This window comes from Aythya ferina (genome assembly GCF_964211825.1).
Source record: "Aythya ferina genome assembly, chromosome: 19".
In the NCBI taxonomy this organism is placed as follows: Eukaryota; Metazoa; Chordata; class Aves; order Anseriformes; family Anatidae; genus Aythya; species Aythya ferina.
In genome coordinates this window covers 9,127,384-9,145,163 of record NC_140309.1, presented here as the reverse complement: position 1 = coordinate 9,145,163, position 17,780 = coordinate 9,127,384, and the positions used below count along the sequence as shown (strand labels likewise).

The 17,780-nt window shown below is 41.5% G+C and overlaps 2 protein-coding genes across 2 annotated transcripts in view; one reads left to right on the top strand and one right to left on the bottom strand.

Annotated features, from left to right (window-relative positions):
- Window positions 1-383: 383 nt before the first annotated feature.
- Window positions 384-17,780, bottom strand: part of ITGAE (integrin subunit alpha E) — a 30,649-nt gene continuing 13,252 nt past the window's right edge. Inside the window, exons 17-36 of the mRNA XM_084493320.1 lie at window positions 17,540-17,671; window positions 16,580-16,710; window positions 15,648-15,788; window positions 14,477-14,698; window positions 13,939-14,069; window positions 13,058-13,191; window positions 12,552-12,700; window positions 11,862-11,990; window positions 10,492-10,559; window positions 9,944-10,079; window positions 9,555-9,656; window positions 9,185-9,261; window positions 8,197-8,274; window positions 7,674-7,740; window positions 7,482-7,589; window positions 3,255-3,329; window positions 3,042-3,143; window positions 2,472-2,567; window positions 1,720-1,830; window positions 384-1,280 (exon numbers count right to left, since the gene is read on the bottom strand). Of these exons, the coding sequence (XP_084349446.1) occupies window positions 1,200-1,280; window positions 1,720-1,830; window positions 2,472-2,567; window positions 3,042-3,143; window positions 3,255-3,329; window positions 7,482-7,589; window positions 7,674-7,740; window positions 8,197-8,274; window positions 9,185-9,261; window positions 9,555-9,656; window positions 9,944-10,079; window positions 10,492-10,559; window positions 11,862-11,990; window positions 12,552-12,700; window positions 13,058-13,191; window positions 13,939-14,069; window positions 14,477-14,698; window positions 15,648-15,788; window positions 16,580-16,710; window positions 17,540-17,671 (2,270 nt within the window). The 3' untranslated portion in view covers window positions 384-1,199. The remainder of the gene's footprint in view (window positions 1,281-1,719; window positions 1,831-2,471; window positions 2,568-3,041; window positions 3,144-3,254; window positions 3,330-7,481; window positions 7,590-7,673; window positions 7,741-8,196; window positions 8,275-9,184; window positions 9,262-9,554; window positions 9,657-9,943; window positions 10,080-10,491; window positions 10,560-11,861; window positions 11,991-12,551; window positions 12,701-13,057; window positions 13,192-13,938; window positions 14,070-14,476; window positions 14,699-15,647; window positions 15,789-16,579; window positions 16,711-17,539; window positions 17,672-17,780) is intronic.
- Window positions 3,349-7,032, top strand: HASPIN (histone H3 associated protein kinase). The gene has a single exon (XM_084493321.1). It carries the CDS (start codon window positions 4,075-4,077, stop codon window positions 6,859-6,861), a length of 2,787 nt encoding a protein of 928 aa, XP_084349447.1. The 5' UTR covers window positions 3,349-4,074; the 3' UTR covers window positions 6,862-7,032.

Genomic DNA, 17,780 nt, shown 5'->3' with positions numbered 1-17,780 from the left:
AAATTCTCACCACCTCTCTCTCTCTTGTACAGCTGAAACTGACATGGGCGCCTTACACTCCTCAGCTAATACCTTGCTCTGGTTGTTTTCTCTTTTGCACTAAGCAAGTAGGCCAGTGCACTTAGCACCTTTAACTCCCACCTGTTTGGCAGCCAAATTTAGAGGTGGGACATATGCAGAGTTGTACAGCCTGCAGAATGCCTAACACATCATGAAGGTGATCACTGTAATAGCTTTGAAGAGATATATTAATAGTACTATCCGAGTACTAAACACTAATTATACAAGGAAACAAAGGCAGACCACAGCTCATTAACTTTAGCTTTCCATCAGGCAATACTGGTTAAGCCAAAGGAGACAGCAAATAGTTTTGCCTTCTGAAGGTCTGGACAAAAATCTGTGTTTATTCTACTGCTGTGTGTAAATGCATATCAGATTTGTGAGGTTTTTGGTTAGCCAAACATGACAGAAAAAGCCAAGAGGAGACCTTTCATACAGGAAGAGACTGTCTAAATTGGCAATAAGGCCCATAATGCAAATTTTTATTTGTGACCATATCAGGATCTGAAAGCAACTGAAAATGCAAAACCAGAAATGACTCTGTAAAGTACGAAACCCAAATCACCACATATACACTTCTCATTCCAAGAACCAGAGATATCAAGGAACATATTCTACTGTATTAAAATAGACAAATGTATATATATATATATATAAGTATATACACTTATATGCAAAATGCTTGTCTATGCATTTTCATTAGCAATAGCAGAACAGGAAGCTTCCACTAATCTATTTCTATTTTAATCTATTCAGAAGCTACTCAGTATTAAAATCATTTTAAGAACCACTCAGCATCACAATTAAGACTATAATCCAATATAACAGGCTCCAAGCTGATTTTTTCCTAGCATTTCTAAATTAAAGCAAAATATGTCATGGGGAGTCTAGTTTATCAACGCCAGACAGCCCTTCTATGATGAGTGGTGAGCTCAAATTAAACAAGCACGCAACTAGATTGCCCAAAAGCGCAGGGCCCCTATGGTCAGAACAGGAACTTGGAGGAGTCCCAAAGTCTGGAGTCCTATAGATCTACCCCAGCTCAGGGAACAAGAATCATTTTGCATCTTAGCCAGACTTTGACTCTGGTATTTCCAAAAAGATGGTGACAGAATGCAGAGGGTTCTACTTTGGCCAGCTTAGTCTTGTGCAGGAAGTATCTTCTTGCTGCTATCTTCTTGCTCCATCATGATCTTGTATTTTCTTTTGAAAAAGCCAAACTGAGAGAAACAAACAAACAAACAAACAAACAAACAAAAACAACTTAAGTCTTTGTGAATGCATTATTTTTTCCATTTTCTTAAAAATGAAAAGAAAATTCCAAGTTTTTCCCTGTCAGAGTCGCAGTAAGTGAATGAATAAATGCAGGATGCAACCCTGGTATGACTTCTGACAGAGTTATAAGCCTAAAGGCTGACATTGTTCAAAACTCTTCAGAACATCTATAAACACCTCAAAACATCCAAGCATTCGGGAAAGCACTTCAAAACAGGTCTTTAGAGGCTACACTGCAACGCTCAAAATAGCTCAAAATGTAAGACTGAGGTCTTTCAATGAGCATTTGAAAAAAATGTTTTCATACTTGGAGAAATCTTAAAATCATGCATGCATCTTACAAAAAGATTTCTGTTTTGTTGTGTGTGCGTGAAGGATACCCACCTTCCAGAGGAGCAGAATAATGAACAACAGCAAGAGAAGTCCACCAATAGAGCTTTGTATGACAATAGGTACAGGATCAAACACTTCCTCTTTCAGGAAGATAAGAGTTATCTGAAACAGAATCAAGGCCAAATTATCACATACTGAAGCCCGGTTATCTTTTTCTCATCAGCTTTTAACTGAGAAAGCTATTTAGTTTGAGCTAGCATTCAAACTTTAAACTCTATGCTAGATGCCCCATTAATCTACCTCTGCAGATACTTTGTAATGCAATATGAAAGGGTTTTTTGTTTTGTTTTGTTTTATGGTTTTTATTATTCCAAGACTAGTCAAGGGAATTAAATTTACTAAGTCTTCATTATGAGTTTACAGTGATTACAACAGTCACCAGTGACAATTTTCAGAATAAAAACCATGACTTTCCAAGGGAGAGAGGACTATTATTCATGTTGAAATCCTTGAGAAGACAAGAGGTCTCTGTATTAGCCAGACATGTTAGAGGATAAACAGAGTTCCACATAGAACTTCTCAGATTGTTGATCTGCACTAGCAAATATCCTCCCTTTGTTTTCATCCTATGATCAAAACCTGATTTTACTAAATTCAATAGTGGAAAAGCTATTTGCTTTAAAGGGCCCAGGATTTAATTTTGGGGACCTCATTGGTTCTCTGGGTTCAGCAAAACCATCTGGATTTGTCACTTGTTACTGCCCCTAAAAAAGGACCAAGCTGCCTGCACAATGCTCAGATACCTCAGTATAATGTTCCTCTTCTTTCAGCCCCTGATATAGTTGCCTGTCGAAGGTGATTTTTGCAGGGATCAGGAGGTCAATTCTTCTTTTTAAGAACTATGGAGTAAGAAGTAGAAGGAACAAAACATGAAAAGACTTTTTAGTCTTTTCTGGAGGGAAAAGAAAAAAAAAAGTGTCACATGTTGCAACAGCAAATCCTTCTTCAGACTACAAGAACTACCCTGTGTAGTGCTGCCACCAAGCTGAACACTGCGTACATCTCCTTCCACGCGACTATCAGTAATGAGAAATTGTCTAGACCAAACCTTGTGGTATTGGAACAATCATTTCACGGGCGGCAATTTCTGAAGGAAGTACGGAGAATGCAGCAGCTCTTCTAAGAGCCAAGTGCCTCCTGGGACGCTCTGCCATGAATAAAACATCACTTTTGCTCCACAGGGTCAGAAAATAGCATCATACGCAGAAGAGCAAAATCTCTGCTGGGATGCAGAAGAAATCCTTGCATGAAACCTCTGGCAGCTAGCAGATTTTAGCAAACAAACCCAGAGAAGTGTGGTCTTTCGCATATACCTGGTCTGCGTTAATTAAGGACAATTCAGCTGCCACGGTGATGTTTTCATTATCTGCTTGGATGGAACAATACACACACTGATACTTCACGTCCTGAGTGACCTGCAACGAGAGGGATGTCAACCACGGGTAAACTCCCTGGATGCCACGGGTACCCACCCTGTCACCTTGTGGTAAACTGCTGCAACAGCAGCAGGGACCAACCTGGCTCACCTCTAGTTCTGTGCTGTTGGAATAGTCCCTTAGATGAAGCACCAGTTCATCGCTGATTCTGCACTCTGTTGTACCCTGAAATTGAACAGTTACAGCTCAGTGCCTTGACCACGATGCCAATGCACGTACAGAGCAGTGTGGTAGTGCTGCAAAGGCCGGAACAGCCCCAGCCCAGAGGAAAGCCTCAACCCAGAGGAATCACGGAATCATTAAGGTTGGAAAAGACCTTCAAGATCATCTGGTCCAACCATCCCCCTACCACCAATACCACCCACTGAACCACATCCCCAAGCACCATGTCCAACCTTTCCATATACACCCCCAGGGCTGGTGACCCAACACCTCCCTGGGCAACCTATTCCAATGCCTGACTGCTCTTTCTGAGAAGAAATGTCTTCTCATTTCCAACTTGAACCTCTCCTGATGCAACTTGAGGCCATTCTCTCTAGTCCTAAGAGGTCATTCTCTCTTGTCCTTCAGCACAAGAACTGGGCTGCATTTGGAAGAGTGTTGCCAGCAGGCCAAGGGAGGTGATCCTCCTGCTCTACTCAGCCCTGATGAGGCCACACGTGGAGTGCTGTGTCCAGTTGTGGGCTTCCCGGTACAAGAGGGACATGGAACTACTGGAGTGAGCTCAGAGGAGCGCTAAGATGATTAGATGACTGGAGCACCTGTTGTACAAGGACAGGCTGTTGTACCAGGCCTGTTTACCCTGGGAAAGGGAACACTGAGTGGAGACCACATTAATATACATAAAGATCTGAGGGGAGTGTGTTGAGAGGATGCAGCCAGACTCATTTCAGTCGTGCCCAGTGACAGGATGAGATGCAAGCGGCACAAACAGGATGTTCTAGCTCAATTTGAGGGGGCACTTCTTTGCTGTGAGGGGGACAGAGCGCTGGGACAGGCTGCGGATTCTCCTCTGGAGAAATCCAAACCCCGCTGGACACCACCCTGCGCAAGGTGCTCGGGGCGATCCCTCTCACAACATGGTGCAGGGACCGCCTCCTCTCCCCGCCTCCCTTCCACCATCGGCCATTTTGAGCCCGTGCCCGCCCCGCCCCGCTCCCGCCCGCCGCAGTCTCGCGAGGCCCCGTTTGAAACGGCGGCGGGCGGGCGGGCTCGGCGGCTCCCCTCAGGCAGGCCCGGCCCGGCCATGCCGCTGCAGCCGCGGCTCCTCCGCACGTACTCGCGGCGCGGCGGCCACCTCCGCCCGCTGCCTCAGCCCTCCCGCTGGATTTCGCCGCCTCAGGACCGCAGGCGGCTCTTCAGCTCCACCTCGACCGCCTCCAGCTCCGCTTGCTCCAGCGCCCCCTCCGCCGCTTCGGACGACCCCGATTTCTCTCCTCCCGACAAGCGCCGCCGGCAGCCGCTGGGTGAGCGCCCCGCCCGGGCTCGGTGTCTGCGGAGCCGGCGCGGCGCCGCCACACAGGAGAAGGATGGGAAGGAGAACCGGCCGCCCGCCCTCAGCTCCCCGTCGCCTTCCCCGCTGCCTCCCTGCGCCGCCCGCCGCCGCCGCCGCCGCCAGGGGCCGTCCCGCGGGGCTCGGCGCCCCCTGCTCTGCAGCACCCCGCAGTGGGCGCCCCGCCGGGGCCGCCGCACGCCGCCGGCCGAGCTGAGCGGCAGGCTGGAGGAGGGGGGCTCGGGGCTGCAGGGCAGCCTGGAGCTCTTCTCGTCGCCCCGAGAGGGGCAGGACGCCTCGCTCGGCAGCGGGCCCGGCACGCCCGAGTCGTCGAGGGGAGAGGCGGAGGTGGAGGCGTCGCCACAAAGGGCCGGCAGGGTTCTGAGGGCGTCCGTGCGGGGAGCCCTGTTCCTGCAGCAAAGCACAAGCGTTCCTCCCGCTCACGGCGAGCCCCTGCACTCCACCCCCTATGGTGGTGGTAGGGCTGAAGAGCCAGGCGATGATGTAAAGAGAGGTTCAGCAGAAGGAAGCCTGAGCGCTCAGGGAGGGAAAACCAAGCTCCAGCCGACGCCGGTGGTGGTCTTGAACCGTCAGGAAGTGCCACTGTGGCTGACGAGCATGAAAGCTGACAAAAAGGCAGGTGCTCAACCTTCCTGCCAGAAGCCAGCATCGCCTTTGGGCCCTCAAGGAATGGTGGAGTATAAAAACAAACGAACCAAGGTCGGTTCTGCAGAGGGAAGTGCCTGTAGAAGAGCTTGCATCAGTGGCTTCAGTGCCAGGCGGTGGGATAGGCAAATGAGGCTCTGTCCCCAAAGACTCAAAAACAAGAGACAGCAGCAGGCTAATAACTCTTTTTTCAGACCCCAACTAAGACCAAAAGGAAGGAAGAAGGGTGGTCAGGAAATGTCTGTAGATACAAGAGACAACGATTGTTCATTCCTCAGTAACTCCTATGCCTGGGGTAGACTTCGAGCGTCTCTGTCCTTCCATAAGAAAAAGAAAGTTACTGCAGACGAGTGTTCCTACAATAGCATCCTTTGTACCCCTTCTGTGAATTCCGAGGTTACAGGGCACCAAGCAACCCCAAATTCTAGTATGGCTCAGTACTGTGCTTTATCTGCTTCCTCCATGGTACTGCTGGTTCCCAGGAATGCCTGTTCAGGCCTGGAGGTAATGCTTACAGATGCAGAGAAGGTTTTGGGGGAATGCCAGCAGGAGAGACCTATCACTTTTGAGGAATGCATTCCTTTAGATAAGATGAAAGACTGCAAGAAAATTGGAGAAGGGGTGTTCGGAGAGGTTTTCCAGATTGACAGTAATAGAGGACCTGTGGCCTTAAAAATAATTCCCATTGAGGGGACTGAAAGAGTGAATGGTGAAGCTCAAAAAAGCTTTGGAGAGATTTTACCAGAGATAATAATTTCAAAGGAACTCAGTCTTCTGTCTGAAGAGTCTGTGAACAGGACTGTAGGGTTTGTTAGCCTGTACTCTGTGCACTGTGTTCAAGGGGCCTATCCTAAGTATCTCTTAGAAGCTTGGGACAAATATGATAAAGTAACAGGATCAGAAAATGATCGGCCAGACCTTTTTGGGAAAGAGCAACTCTTCATGGTTCTGGAGTTTGAATTTGGAGGTAGTGACTTGGAGAACATGAGAAAAAGATTGAATTCGGTGGCTTCAGCAAAAAGCATTTTGCACCAGGTGACTGCTTCCCTGGCTGTGGCAGAACAGGAACTGCACTTTGAGCACAGAGACTTACACTGGGGGAATGTGCTGGTAAAGAAAACAGATGTCAAAGAGCTTAATTATGTGTTAAATGGGACGACCTGCACAATCCCCACAAGTGGGATCCATGTCAACATCATAGATTATACCTTGTCTCGGCTGGAGAAAGATGGGTTAACTGTTTTTTGTGACCTTTCCACTGACGAAGAGCTGTTCCAAGGCACAGGAGACTACCAGTTTGATATCTACAGGCAAATGAAAGCAGAGAACTCCAACAGCTGGACTGACTATCATCCACACAGCAATGTCCTCTGGTTGCACTATTTGTCAGATAAACTTTTGAAAGATGTGGTTTACAAGAAAAAAGAATCAAATTCTGCCTTGAGAAAAATAAAGCAGCAGCTCGTTAAGTTCCGTAAAGAAGTATTGACCTTTGGGTCTGCCAGTGAAGTTTTGCATAGCAGCAGCCTCTTCCAGTGAGTAAAGGAGCACAATGCTTCCAAGAACTAAGTCACTGATGCCCCTTTCCCCTTTGTCATTTTTCTCTATGGTCTTTTTAAATGTTGGCATGATGAAGAAATGTTACAATCAGTTACCAGTATGAAAAATGTGTAAAAATGCACAAAAAAAAGCCACCTGCTTTAAGATGTTTCCATATGTACTTTTTTGAGGGGTGAGGGTGAAAGGGAACAGACTTGACATTGGAGGTGGGGGGAAAAGATCTCTTCAGGCTTATTAGTTCATGTCCTGAATTCCACTTAGATTATTAGAAGCTCTTCCCTTACTATATTTATTTCTTACAAATTAAAACAAACAAACAAAAAGATAGGCAAAGGTAAATATTGTTAGCCCAGTTAGGGATAGAAAGGGAGAGAACACCTACCTTTTGACTTAGTTTTTAAAATGAACTTTTGCTCAGTTTGCCCCAACATGTACTTGGAATAATGCTATAAAATTTCCTGAAGTTTCTGTAGTGTAGTTTTTAAAAAAATCCTAATCTGCAATAATACAACCTTTTTTCCTCTGTAAGGGCCAGTGAAGAGGTATTGTGTTATGGGGAGAAAAAAAAACAAAAACAAAAAAACACAAACAAGAAGTACCTGTGTTCCTGATGCATTTTTCAGAGTTGCTATGTTCTGACCTTGTACAATGACAGGAACCCAAATCTGTAACTTGATGGTAGCATTAAAGCGATTTTCTCCATTTATCTACGGAAGAAAATGCACAAGGTAAGTGTTCTTTAGTCCTGATTGCAGACAGATGAGATGAACTAAATTTGAAGCTATACTTACATTAAATTTAAATTCTTTGTTTTCAAGTAGTCCTTGGCGAACGTTCATGTACATTAAAGACACTGGTCTGCAGAGGAAGATAAATTAAAACTAAGTGAACATTGAATTTAATTATTATTGAACATCAGTACATCCAGTGACCCACATGCATTAAGGAATAAGGAGGTAGCATGATCAAATTTGTTAAACAGGAATGTTAGTTTCACAGTCTGTATATGGGCATATATGCAGTCTATCAATTAGATGCATCTTTGAAGCAATCTTGAAGGTATTTTTAAATCAGTTAAATAGTTAAGGGTTTATATTTGACCCTAGTTATCTCCCTGCCTATGATGTTTTGTTGTTCCATCTTCCAGACTCTTTACTTTTGCTGTCTTATACCACAGAAAGCAACTTGACAATCTGCAGCGCTTGAAACTATTAAGATGGAAATTGTGCTGGAATCCTACCAGGCATCCTCTCAACCCTTTTTCTTCTAATTGACTAAAGTAATATAATGTAATTGAATATTCTTAAAACTTACTTGGTAAGAACTGCAGTGAACGCATATCTGACATCAAGGACATGTTTTTCAGTCAGAATGGTGGTATTTTCATTTATGCTTTAAAAGAAAAAAAAAATAATTTGATGAAACAGCTTTATTCTCTGCCTGCCTTCGTTTTCTATTTCTATGGTTGCCAGATTGTGGATATTTGCTATACTAGAGGGATGGAAACACGGAATGGCAGTAACTTATGAAAGAAGGGGTGCCATCCTGCTCTCCTGTGGGTTAACATACTGCAGTAATGTTGGAGTAGCCCTTCATTACTATGGATTTTGGAAGCTGCCATTGCCTTGGAATATTTCTCCACATATTCCCATTTGTGAATACATAATAATGCCTTAATTAATCAAAATTTAAAAGCTTCTCACCCTTCAAAAAATCTGGACATTAAACTCATGTATAAACCTTTGCCTTAAAGTGTACTTGCAGTGAAGTTGCCAGAGATGAGTCCTCATTTCCTTTTTAAAAATGCTTTTTAATAAAGTGCTGTGTGCTAATCAGTCCCATTCAAGTTAATGAGAGGAATGTGACAAGAAAGGAATAGTAACTTCCCTGTATTAGAAAGCCCTGATCAAGAAAAAATAACTTGAATACATCCTCATCCTGACTATTTGGAATAATAGTTCTACTTGGAACAGAGCTGGATTATGTTACTCATCTGTTTTCTCTGATAACGAAGGAGGATGTCAGAACCAAGTTTTCCAGTTTAGGAAACACAAGGTTTTAAATACATACTGTACTTAAATTAGGAACTTAAGGGATATTCTATCTTTTACTGAAATAATGAAGTAAGAGCAAAGCTAAAATAATAAAGGAAAGATTTTTATATGGGTCCAAATGCTTTAGAAGATTGAAAAGGACAAGTACAATTTTGTGAAACTAGTGACAGATAAATAGTATGGATACTGAATAGGAATTACAGAATTTCTTTTACAGTGTATTTTGTGTTGAAAATAGCAATACTCACTTGGTGATATTAACAGTGATAGCAGACTTATTTGGGAATACACTTTCATCTAATTGCCAAATCACGGAGAACTTTGCCTATTTTGAGGAAAGAGAAAGATATAACAAAATATTGATTACCCTGTAAATACAGTCTTTAACTCACCAGGATACTGTTAAAAAGTGATGGATAATGTATTTTCTGCTCAGCATTCCTTTCTGGAAGAGTTAAAGTGCAGGAATTTGGAAACTATCACTTGTGCATGTGGGTGATAAGCTGAATTTGAAAGAAGAGATGCTATGGCCTAACTGTAAAGGTGGGGGATGCCAGCACAGCTACTCAAAGTACCATTTAGAGGAAGGGAAAAATGAAAATTATCATCTCCACTTACTGTTGTCTTCTTGAATACTGGATGCCCAATTCTGCAGTTCAAGGATAACTCCACAGAAGTGAATGGTATTGGCAGGCCACAGTGAACAGCAGGAGAGGATGGCTGCCAACAGAACAAGGATGCTCTTCAATAGCAATAAAAATAAACTGGGAAATTCAATTCTGTCTGCTCCCATAAAATGAATTAGGTGCAAGTAGCCCAATAAAAGCTTGGGAGTCTTAGATAAATCTAGTAATTCAGGCTGTATTTCTGACAACTAAAATACTGTCCCTCCCCCAACCTTGCTTCAAGATTTACTTAGGTAGTAAATGAATGGGCGGCAGAGTTGTGTTTTCTTTCAGCACTGTTTTCTTTCTGCAACTAGCTGAACAATTGTTTTGTGATCTTACCTCAGCTGTCACCTTCTTAAAATGGAGATTTTTAGGATAGTACAAGACCATAGTTGTCATGTATGAGTCATCTCCACTGTTATTTAGTAAAAAATTCATGGACACTTCTTTAGTGTAGCCCACCACTAATTCATTTCTAGAAGCAAAGAGAAAAGTATTAGGCTTCATGTAAAAGAAGTTACATGTAATTTCATAAAGTTTGTTTTTAAATAAGAGACCTATTTTGGTTCTGGTAATAACTCCCTTGAAGTACTTTCACACACAGGATAATGCAACAGCTCAATTAATTATTCATTATTGTTCAGGGTGTGTAGGAAAATGCTTTCTTCTTAATATTGAAAGCAGTTATCTCCAAACTTTAGGTAACATTTTTTCGTTTCTCTTTTACATCAACAGCTTTTAAACATTGTTCCAGATGATTAATTTTCCAGTGAATCTCTAGGGTGACTTTTTACAATGAAGTAAACAAAATGCCTTATGCACAAAGATGGCCTTTAAATATGAATGCTAAATAAAAAAATCCAAGTAATACAACTACTTTGACTCACTGAATCTGACTTGTCAAAGTTAAATGAGCAGTACAGATGGTCTTGTTGCAGTCCTTCTTGTAAGGCAACTGAAAGCAAACACAGATCAAGTTAAATTTTAACAGTCCTGATTTTTCCAAGGTAGCAGGTTTAACATATCTTTACGTATACACATACATACAGGGGTCCTTCTCTGAAAATCAAAATTCCCATGACCTCAGTTAAGGAGAAGTTGGACAAAAAGGACCCTCTAGTGATGTAGTAAGTAGTGAAGCTTGTAATTTAACTCCCAGGAAAAGTTCTGATTTCATTAGGACATAAAGTCTTCAGCGGGGGTAAGGTCTTGTTAAACAATTGCCAGTTGTTTACACCTGGATTGCCACAGGACAATAATGTTAATTTTCAGGGACAATGTGTTTTTCTTGAATAAACATTTTCATATGATACATGTATGCCATTTTATAGGCTCACTATTTTGTAGCGATGAGGTTACTTCCTTTAGCAATAGTTTTATTCAACAATAAAAATCTGTCTGTGGCTGATGTTTCTGCAGAAGTTCAGTGAAAATTAATAGTTAGCTTTGGGGTGCACAAGTAATAAGCCAAACTGACCAACAGTCAAGAATCTCATGAATTATTCTTAGGATATAAATGTATCATCATAATGTCTAAGTCTATGGCAACTATGGTAATTAGTGTTCATTATCACTCAGTGCTAAGTGTGATACTAACTTTTCTGTCCTACACTTTATTGCCTGCTAATTAAATATTGAACTGTGGTTTAAGACACCTATTAAGCAGCCAAAGATGCCTCTTTACAGAGCTTTGTGATTGGGATTTTAGACTAACTGTGAAAAAGGGCCAGATTAACGTGTACTGAACTGCAAGTGAGGAAACAGGATCTCAAACTTAGAGGTTCAGTTTATTGGGAGTTTGCAACCTTCCAACTATTGCTTTGAAACGAGTAAATCTAAACAAATTATATATGTATAGCTAATTTTCATTATTTTTAAAATCCATTCACTCAAAAATTTTGTAGGTATTACTACTAAATACACCGTTCAAATGATGAAAAGTATTTCACAAAACATAAAACCAATCCGCCTTCTTCACAGGTAGCATCTAATCTCATCTTAAACAGAGACCCAGGAGGAATGTGGTCAAAAGTGAAAGGTTGGATCCTAGAAAGGAGATTCTCTTAATAGGGTAATAGTATCTCTTTGGGGGAAACCCAGGCCTAAAGTCTACCTGGAATACAATAATGATAACTAGAAAAGCTAGCAGAGGAGAGAAGGCAACATACATAGGCTAAGAAAAACATGATTATTATTATTTTTTTTAATAGTGAAGACTGCATTCTGGAAAGAGAAGAGCTCTTCAGTATTTTATTACCTGAAAATGCATTTCTGATGGCTGATATTTATCAAGCACAGGAACAGCAAACTCCGTACTATTGTTTTTCTCACAGAGCTCATATTTAACTCTCAGATAAACATTGGAAAAACAGTCGAAGTCACATGGCTACAAGAAAGGAAGAACATGAAACTGATAAAATATCTGGATATTAAAATGCAAAACAGTCTTCACACATTACATCTGTTTCAGCTTCTGTCATGTGGCAAGTTTAGGGACCTTCTGACTCAGATGTTGCCTTTGGGCCACTGATTTTAATAGCCATCAGTGGACCATAAATTTGTCAAATGTTTTTTGAGGGATTTTACACATTTGGCTCTCATGACATCATCTGGGTAATGCATTCACTGATTCAGTTATACATTGTAAATAATGGTTTCCTTTATGTTTGTTTTAATCCTTTAGAGCTTCATGACTCTCTGACAACTCTTGCATTATAAATAGTTCACACAAACCCAACAGGATGACAGTTTGATTTATAGGAATACAAATCAAGATGGTACACATCCCCCTCAGCTATAAAACATGCTTAGCAAGTCTAACACCCAGAAAACCACCCAATTATAGTAATTTTGCATTTCAAGGGAGATTAATCATCATGCAGATTCCGTTAAAAATCCTCTCCTCTTAACCCTTCTTTCTGTAGTGAGTCTGACCAACATCACCTACCAGCGTGAAAAGCTGCAGCTCAGAGCATGTGTGCTCTCTGACTAAGAGCTTTCCACTTGTTGTGGTGTTCTGATCCTTAAACTGTAATCTCTTCTTTGCCATTTTCACGTCTAAGTCCACCGTGTAGAGAATATTTAACTGTGAAAACACTGGAAACACAGACAGGAATTTCTTGTGTGCTCAGAACAAAGCAATTGCAAAGCGTCAGTGAATGAAGGGGAACAGAGTTCGGATCTGTAGCTCCAGCATTCACAGAGGATGAAAAAAACATGGTGATATATTTCCAACATCTTCCCACAAGCCAAGCAAAATGGAAAAGCTTTTCCAATGACCCCTACATTGCCTGCTCATGCACCCTACAAAGGATCTGAAAGTTTAGGCTGAGATAGAATATGCAAGATTTTCAAAATTCTTTTTCAGATATACCAGAAATTGTCCACAATGCCAAGTTTCTAATATGGTGTAGGACCATAGATTTTAGTCCGATCACAATTCCCATTTATTACCTTGTTGAGACACTGGTAAAGCTGAGGTTATATTGAAACACAGTTTTGCTGTAACAATGCTGCTGTTCTGGAAGATTACTATTCTCTCAGGGCTGAATCTCATGCTGGTGAGAAAGTGAACAACTGGTCTCGAGCTAGTCAGTGGAGAGCAAATAAGAAACAGAATTAAATTTTTGAAACATTCAGGAAAAAATATTTTAAGAAATCCTGGCAGCAAGCTTAACAAGTGCTCAGCTTTTCCATGATATTTCACCTGGACCAAGCTAGCCTATTTACAGAAGTTCCAGTTTCTGCTGGGAACACTGAGAATGTACAAAATCCCATGAGCCTGAAGGAACAGACAGCCAAAATACACCAATATAGCTAGAGTTTCAGAATTAAACTCACTGTTTATGTTTCCATTAGATGAACTCATTATCTAGTGGTAAAAATTCTCTCTTTATCTACAATTTGTTTCCAAATACAAAATGCAAGAACAAAATCAAATCTGCTCATCATGTTTTAGCCCTTGCAAACTCCTCAAGTCATTCAGCTACCAGACATCTGACTGAAAATAAGGCAAGGTTTGTCAAGAAAATTTTTTGTCTAAATGACTAAAACCATCAGTGCTGAATTATAGACGTTAACCAATTAACATACATCTTAATGTTCATTATCTCATACTTGCTCGAAGCCTTAGGCATTCAAAGGCAAAAGCTTTTGCAACTTGAGCTAACAACTTTACATTTTATATGATTTCTTCTAGCACTGGGAAAGATTTTTTAATGTCTGTCCAATGCCAAATTAAAAATAGAATCATTACACAGTGCTTGGAACACAGATTCTAAATTTGTCTTTGAAACATTTCCCCAACACACTAAAATGTAGCACTCATTACCTACCGGAGCACAACCACATTCTCCAGTGATCCTACTGTAATATCATGGAGACCATCATTAGTGAAATCAAAACCACCGTCAATGGATTGTCCAAAATACTGGAGTCCTGCTGATATTTCAGAGGCTTTTACTCTCTAATAGGAGAGAGACACAACAGCAAATATAAGTCAGGATCTCCCTCCTGTCCTTTGAAAAATACACTTCTTTTCATGAGGCTGTTGTGAGGTTGATTTTGTAACATTCCTGACACACAAAATATTGGCTATTGTAATAGATGGGCAGGCTTAAAAAATAATACATTTTTCTATAGGCAGCACATGAATCCAGCTCCCTTGCCTAAGCAGACAAGCGAATAACTGCAATTAAGGAGCAGGTCTGCTGCAGAAGCCTGTGGACTCATATAAACCATCCAACACCTGCAAATTTCTCACTCATCAACAGAAATGTAATGTGAAAGTCCTTCCTCCCAGCCTCTTGCTACAAAAACACAAGCTTTTCCCTCCCATAGTGGACTGGAGGCAAGTCCCAACAAGACACATACTTGAGAATAAGAGCTCCTGATCTTGTCCTTTTCACCATTAAAGATGTAAATGCTGCCAAAAGAGGAACTGTTTGAAAGATGACCTTCAAGGGGGGCACCAACTGCAATATCCTCATATCCATCCCCGTTGATGTCTCCAATGCTGGCCATGGTAAACCCAAACCTTGCAAACTGAGTGGTCACCTGCACATTTAAATGTCCTTCCAAGGTGAATGAACCAGTCTGAAATACACCCGAGAAAGAAATCCCTTTAGACAACTGTAACTTTAGTAACTCTTACATAACGGGGGAAAAAAAAAAAAAAAAAAAAAAAAAAAAAGGCCTCACTACACATTGGTAGTACTTAAAATGTGAACAATAAAGCCCTAAACAATAAGAGATTCAAGATAACAACTAATTTTCAGACCAAAAGCTTGATCCAACTCCATGCAAATTCTCACCACAGAAGCAGTGTCCCTGGACAGCCCTATGCAAGCAGACCCACTTAAGGCACTATCTTTTTTTAAATCATGAGCAGATTGAGTTGATCCCCTGCTCGTTTCAAGCACTACGTTACAGAAATAAGCCACAAGAGGGTGCAAGTTGTTTGAATTCGAATGGATGCCCAGACCGTTTTCTGCTTCCAACAATTTGGTATGTGCCCTGAGCAAATTTTAGCAGTGCACCACCGAGAGCTTATCCTGGTCTTCATGTTCAGTTCTCACTCAAAATGATGCAATTAACGTATATCCTGGATATATGCATCTGGTATACTGGATCAAATAGCTGGGCCCACAAAACGTTTTGTTTTCTTCAGTCCTGGGAAGTAAAGTTTTAGCAGCCACCAATGTATACATTTAGTGCAAACATTGAAAAAAAAAACAAAAAAAAAACAAACATTGTTTGGCAGAGCAAAGTATACACCAAAAAATGCCTAGGTACAAGCAAAAGACACAATTTTATCACACCATGATATCTGTGTACCTTAGGTACAGAATGGTTTTATTTCTATTTTTTTTCTCTTTCATATTCTAATGACTAAGACAGGACTGCTGGCTTCATCCTGCAGTCCTCTACCATACAGGGAGAGCACTCTCAGTGAGAGCACAAAGGAGGAATGTTTTATTTGTCACTACTTAGGCATGGTTGGAAAATCCCCAACATGGAGTGTTTACGCTACCAGTGTTTTTACCTCTGTCTCCAGGCGATAGACGTAAACCCTTCCTTCTTCCCCTTGGATGTGATAAAATGGAGCTCCAACAAGGAGAAGATCTGTCTCCCCATCACGGTTCACATCAAGCGGGCAGAGCTCAGAGCCAAAATAAGATCCGACCTGGGCTCCAGAAAAAGACAAGCAGCTCTTTCACTGGAATTCTCTATATATAGCTTTGTAGAATTAGCGTCCTTTGCAACAGTAAGGCAATTTTTAGAACAAAACATCACATATCTACTTATATGTGGATCACTTCACTATTATTTATTACATTACTGCCATCCTCGGGGACAGATCCTGTAACCAGCATAACAGTACCAAAATCATTATTCAACAATGTGACAGAATAAAAAGTAAAATAACACAGTTGATGACGTCTTTCCCCATGAGCCATGAGAACAGAACATAAATATAGTACACCCCACTTAGCTAAATGTCTTCCCACTCTTTTTCCAAGTTTCATGATTTCTTCTGGTGTTCCCAAAGTATTATGGAGTGAACTAAGACTGTATAATCCACATCTAGCTAAATCAGATGCTTGGCAGTTCTCTGATTCCTACTTGTAAGACCTCTAACCAATGAAAATATGGTGAGGTAAGTGTGCCAGTACCCTCCAGCAGCCTGCTGTGAGCAGTTCAACTTTGATAATTTCCCCCAGCTGAGCAACTTGTCCCAGAAACTTAGACTTCAACAAATCTCATTTAAAAAAATGAGGCTGCTTGACCATAGTGGGTTTAACAGTAATAATAAGGCTAATGGATTTATTCAAACATTTATAATGGCTTTACTCTTGCTTCAAAGGGTGTAAATTTGTCTGGAGAAAATGAGGCTGTTGCTTGAGCAATCTAGATGTATGCAGCACCCCTGACCCCTACTGACCTGCTTGCCCCTGCGTGAGTGAAGCACTGTACCTGTTCTCCTTGCAGGGTTTGTTTCAAGTGGCCATCCTGAAACACCAATACCTTCCCTGTCATGCTGTGCCGTGGAGCTCCAGCCACATACAAGGGTCCGTATGCTGTGCGCACCACTGCCACGCTGTATCCTGGTGCATTCACACAAGGAGCAAAAAGATCATACATGTCAGTACCATACTCTATACCTGAAGGAAGAAGCCCACAGAGCTTGGACTGAGGTAATCGACTAAACTGCTGCTCTGAAAAACCTGCTTGAACTCTTGAGGACTTTTCTTAGCATTTGTCGCAGTTCCTGAATGCTTATCCAATACACAAACCTTTTTTTTTTTTTTTTTTTATTATTATCTCTGCAAGCTAGCAGGCTTAGAATCCTTCATAGAAGTGAGGGAAACATTATATTCCATATAAAATGCAAAAATAGATCTGTTATGGGGCTTTTGTAACAGGAAGGTAATGAGAGAAGGATTATCCTGACACAACCAGTCCACAGCACCTCATATGACCTGGAAGAACTGCAAGACCAAGGCTACAGTCAGGAGATACAGGGATCATAAGGCTACAAAGCACTGGGGTGAATAAGCAAGGCCTTATTTGTCACTACACCAAGAACATTATTGATTCACAAACTGTTTCTTCTCCAGACACTCACAGCAAGTCAAACATTTATACTTATCAGCTCACAAAAATGCCCTTCACTGTGTTCTTATGCTGTGAAACCAAATGGATGCGTTAACAGAATAGCACCACAATGCATCATAAGAGCAAATAGGCTGTACAAGGAGACAGTGTTTGCATTAGAATCTCTGTTCCTGTTATGGAAAATATTAAAAATTCAGCTAGAGCTGTAGATGGTCTCCACGTAAATGCTGTCAGTGCCAGCACATGCTGCACTACATACAAACAAACAGAACTGCAGTCAGGTTGTCACTGATCTCAGGAGAGGGGTAAGTTGCTTACCTAGGTAACTATACTTTGCTTTTTTGGCTTCTTCTTTTGATTCATTCAAGAAAACAGCTTTCTTGGCTGCCAGATCATAGAGCAGAATTCCACCAGACCAGTCAAAGGCACCCACAGCACCAAACATTAAGACTTGCTGCAGAAATAACATAGTGCAAATTAAAATGGAGGAAGAGAGGGCAATTGCCAGTGCTGGTGACCTCTATCAGTCTGCAAAGCTCCTTAGTAGGTTGCAATGTTT

Excerpts from the sequence above, each read along its gene's own strand:
- HASPIN (XM_084493321.1), top strand. The coding sequence starts at position 4,075 with ATGAGATGCAAGCGGCACAAACAGGATGTTCTAGCTCAATTTGAGGGG.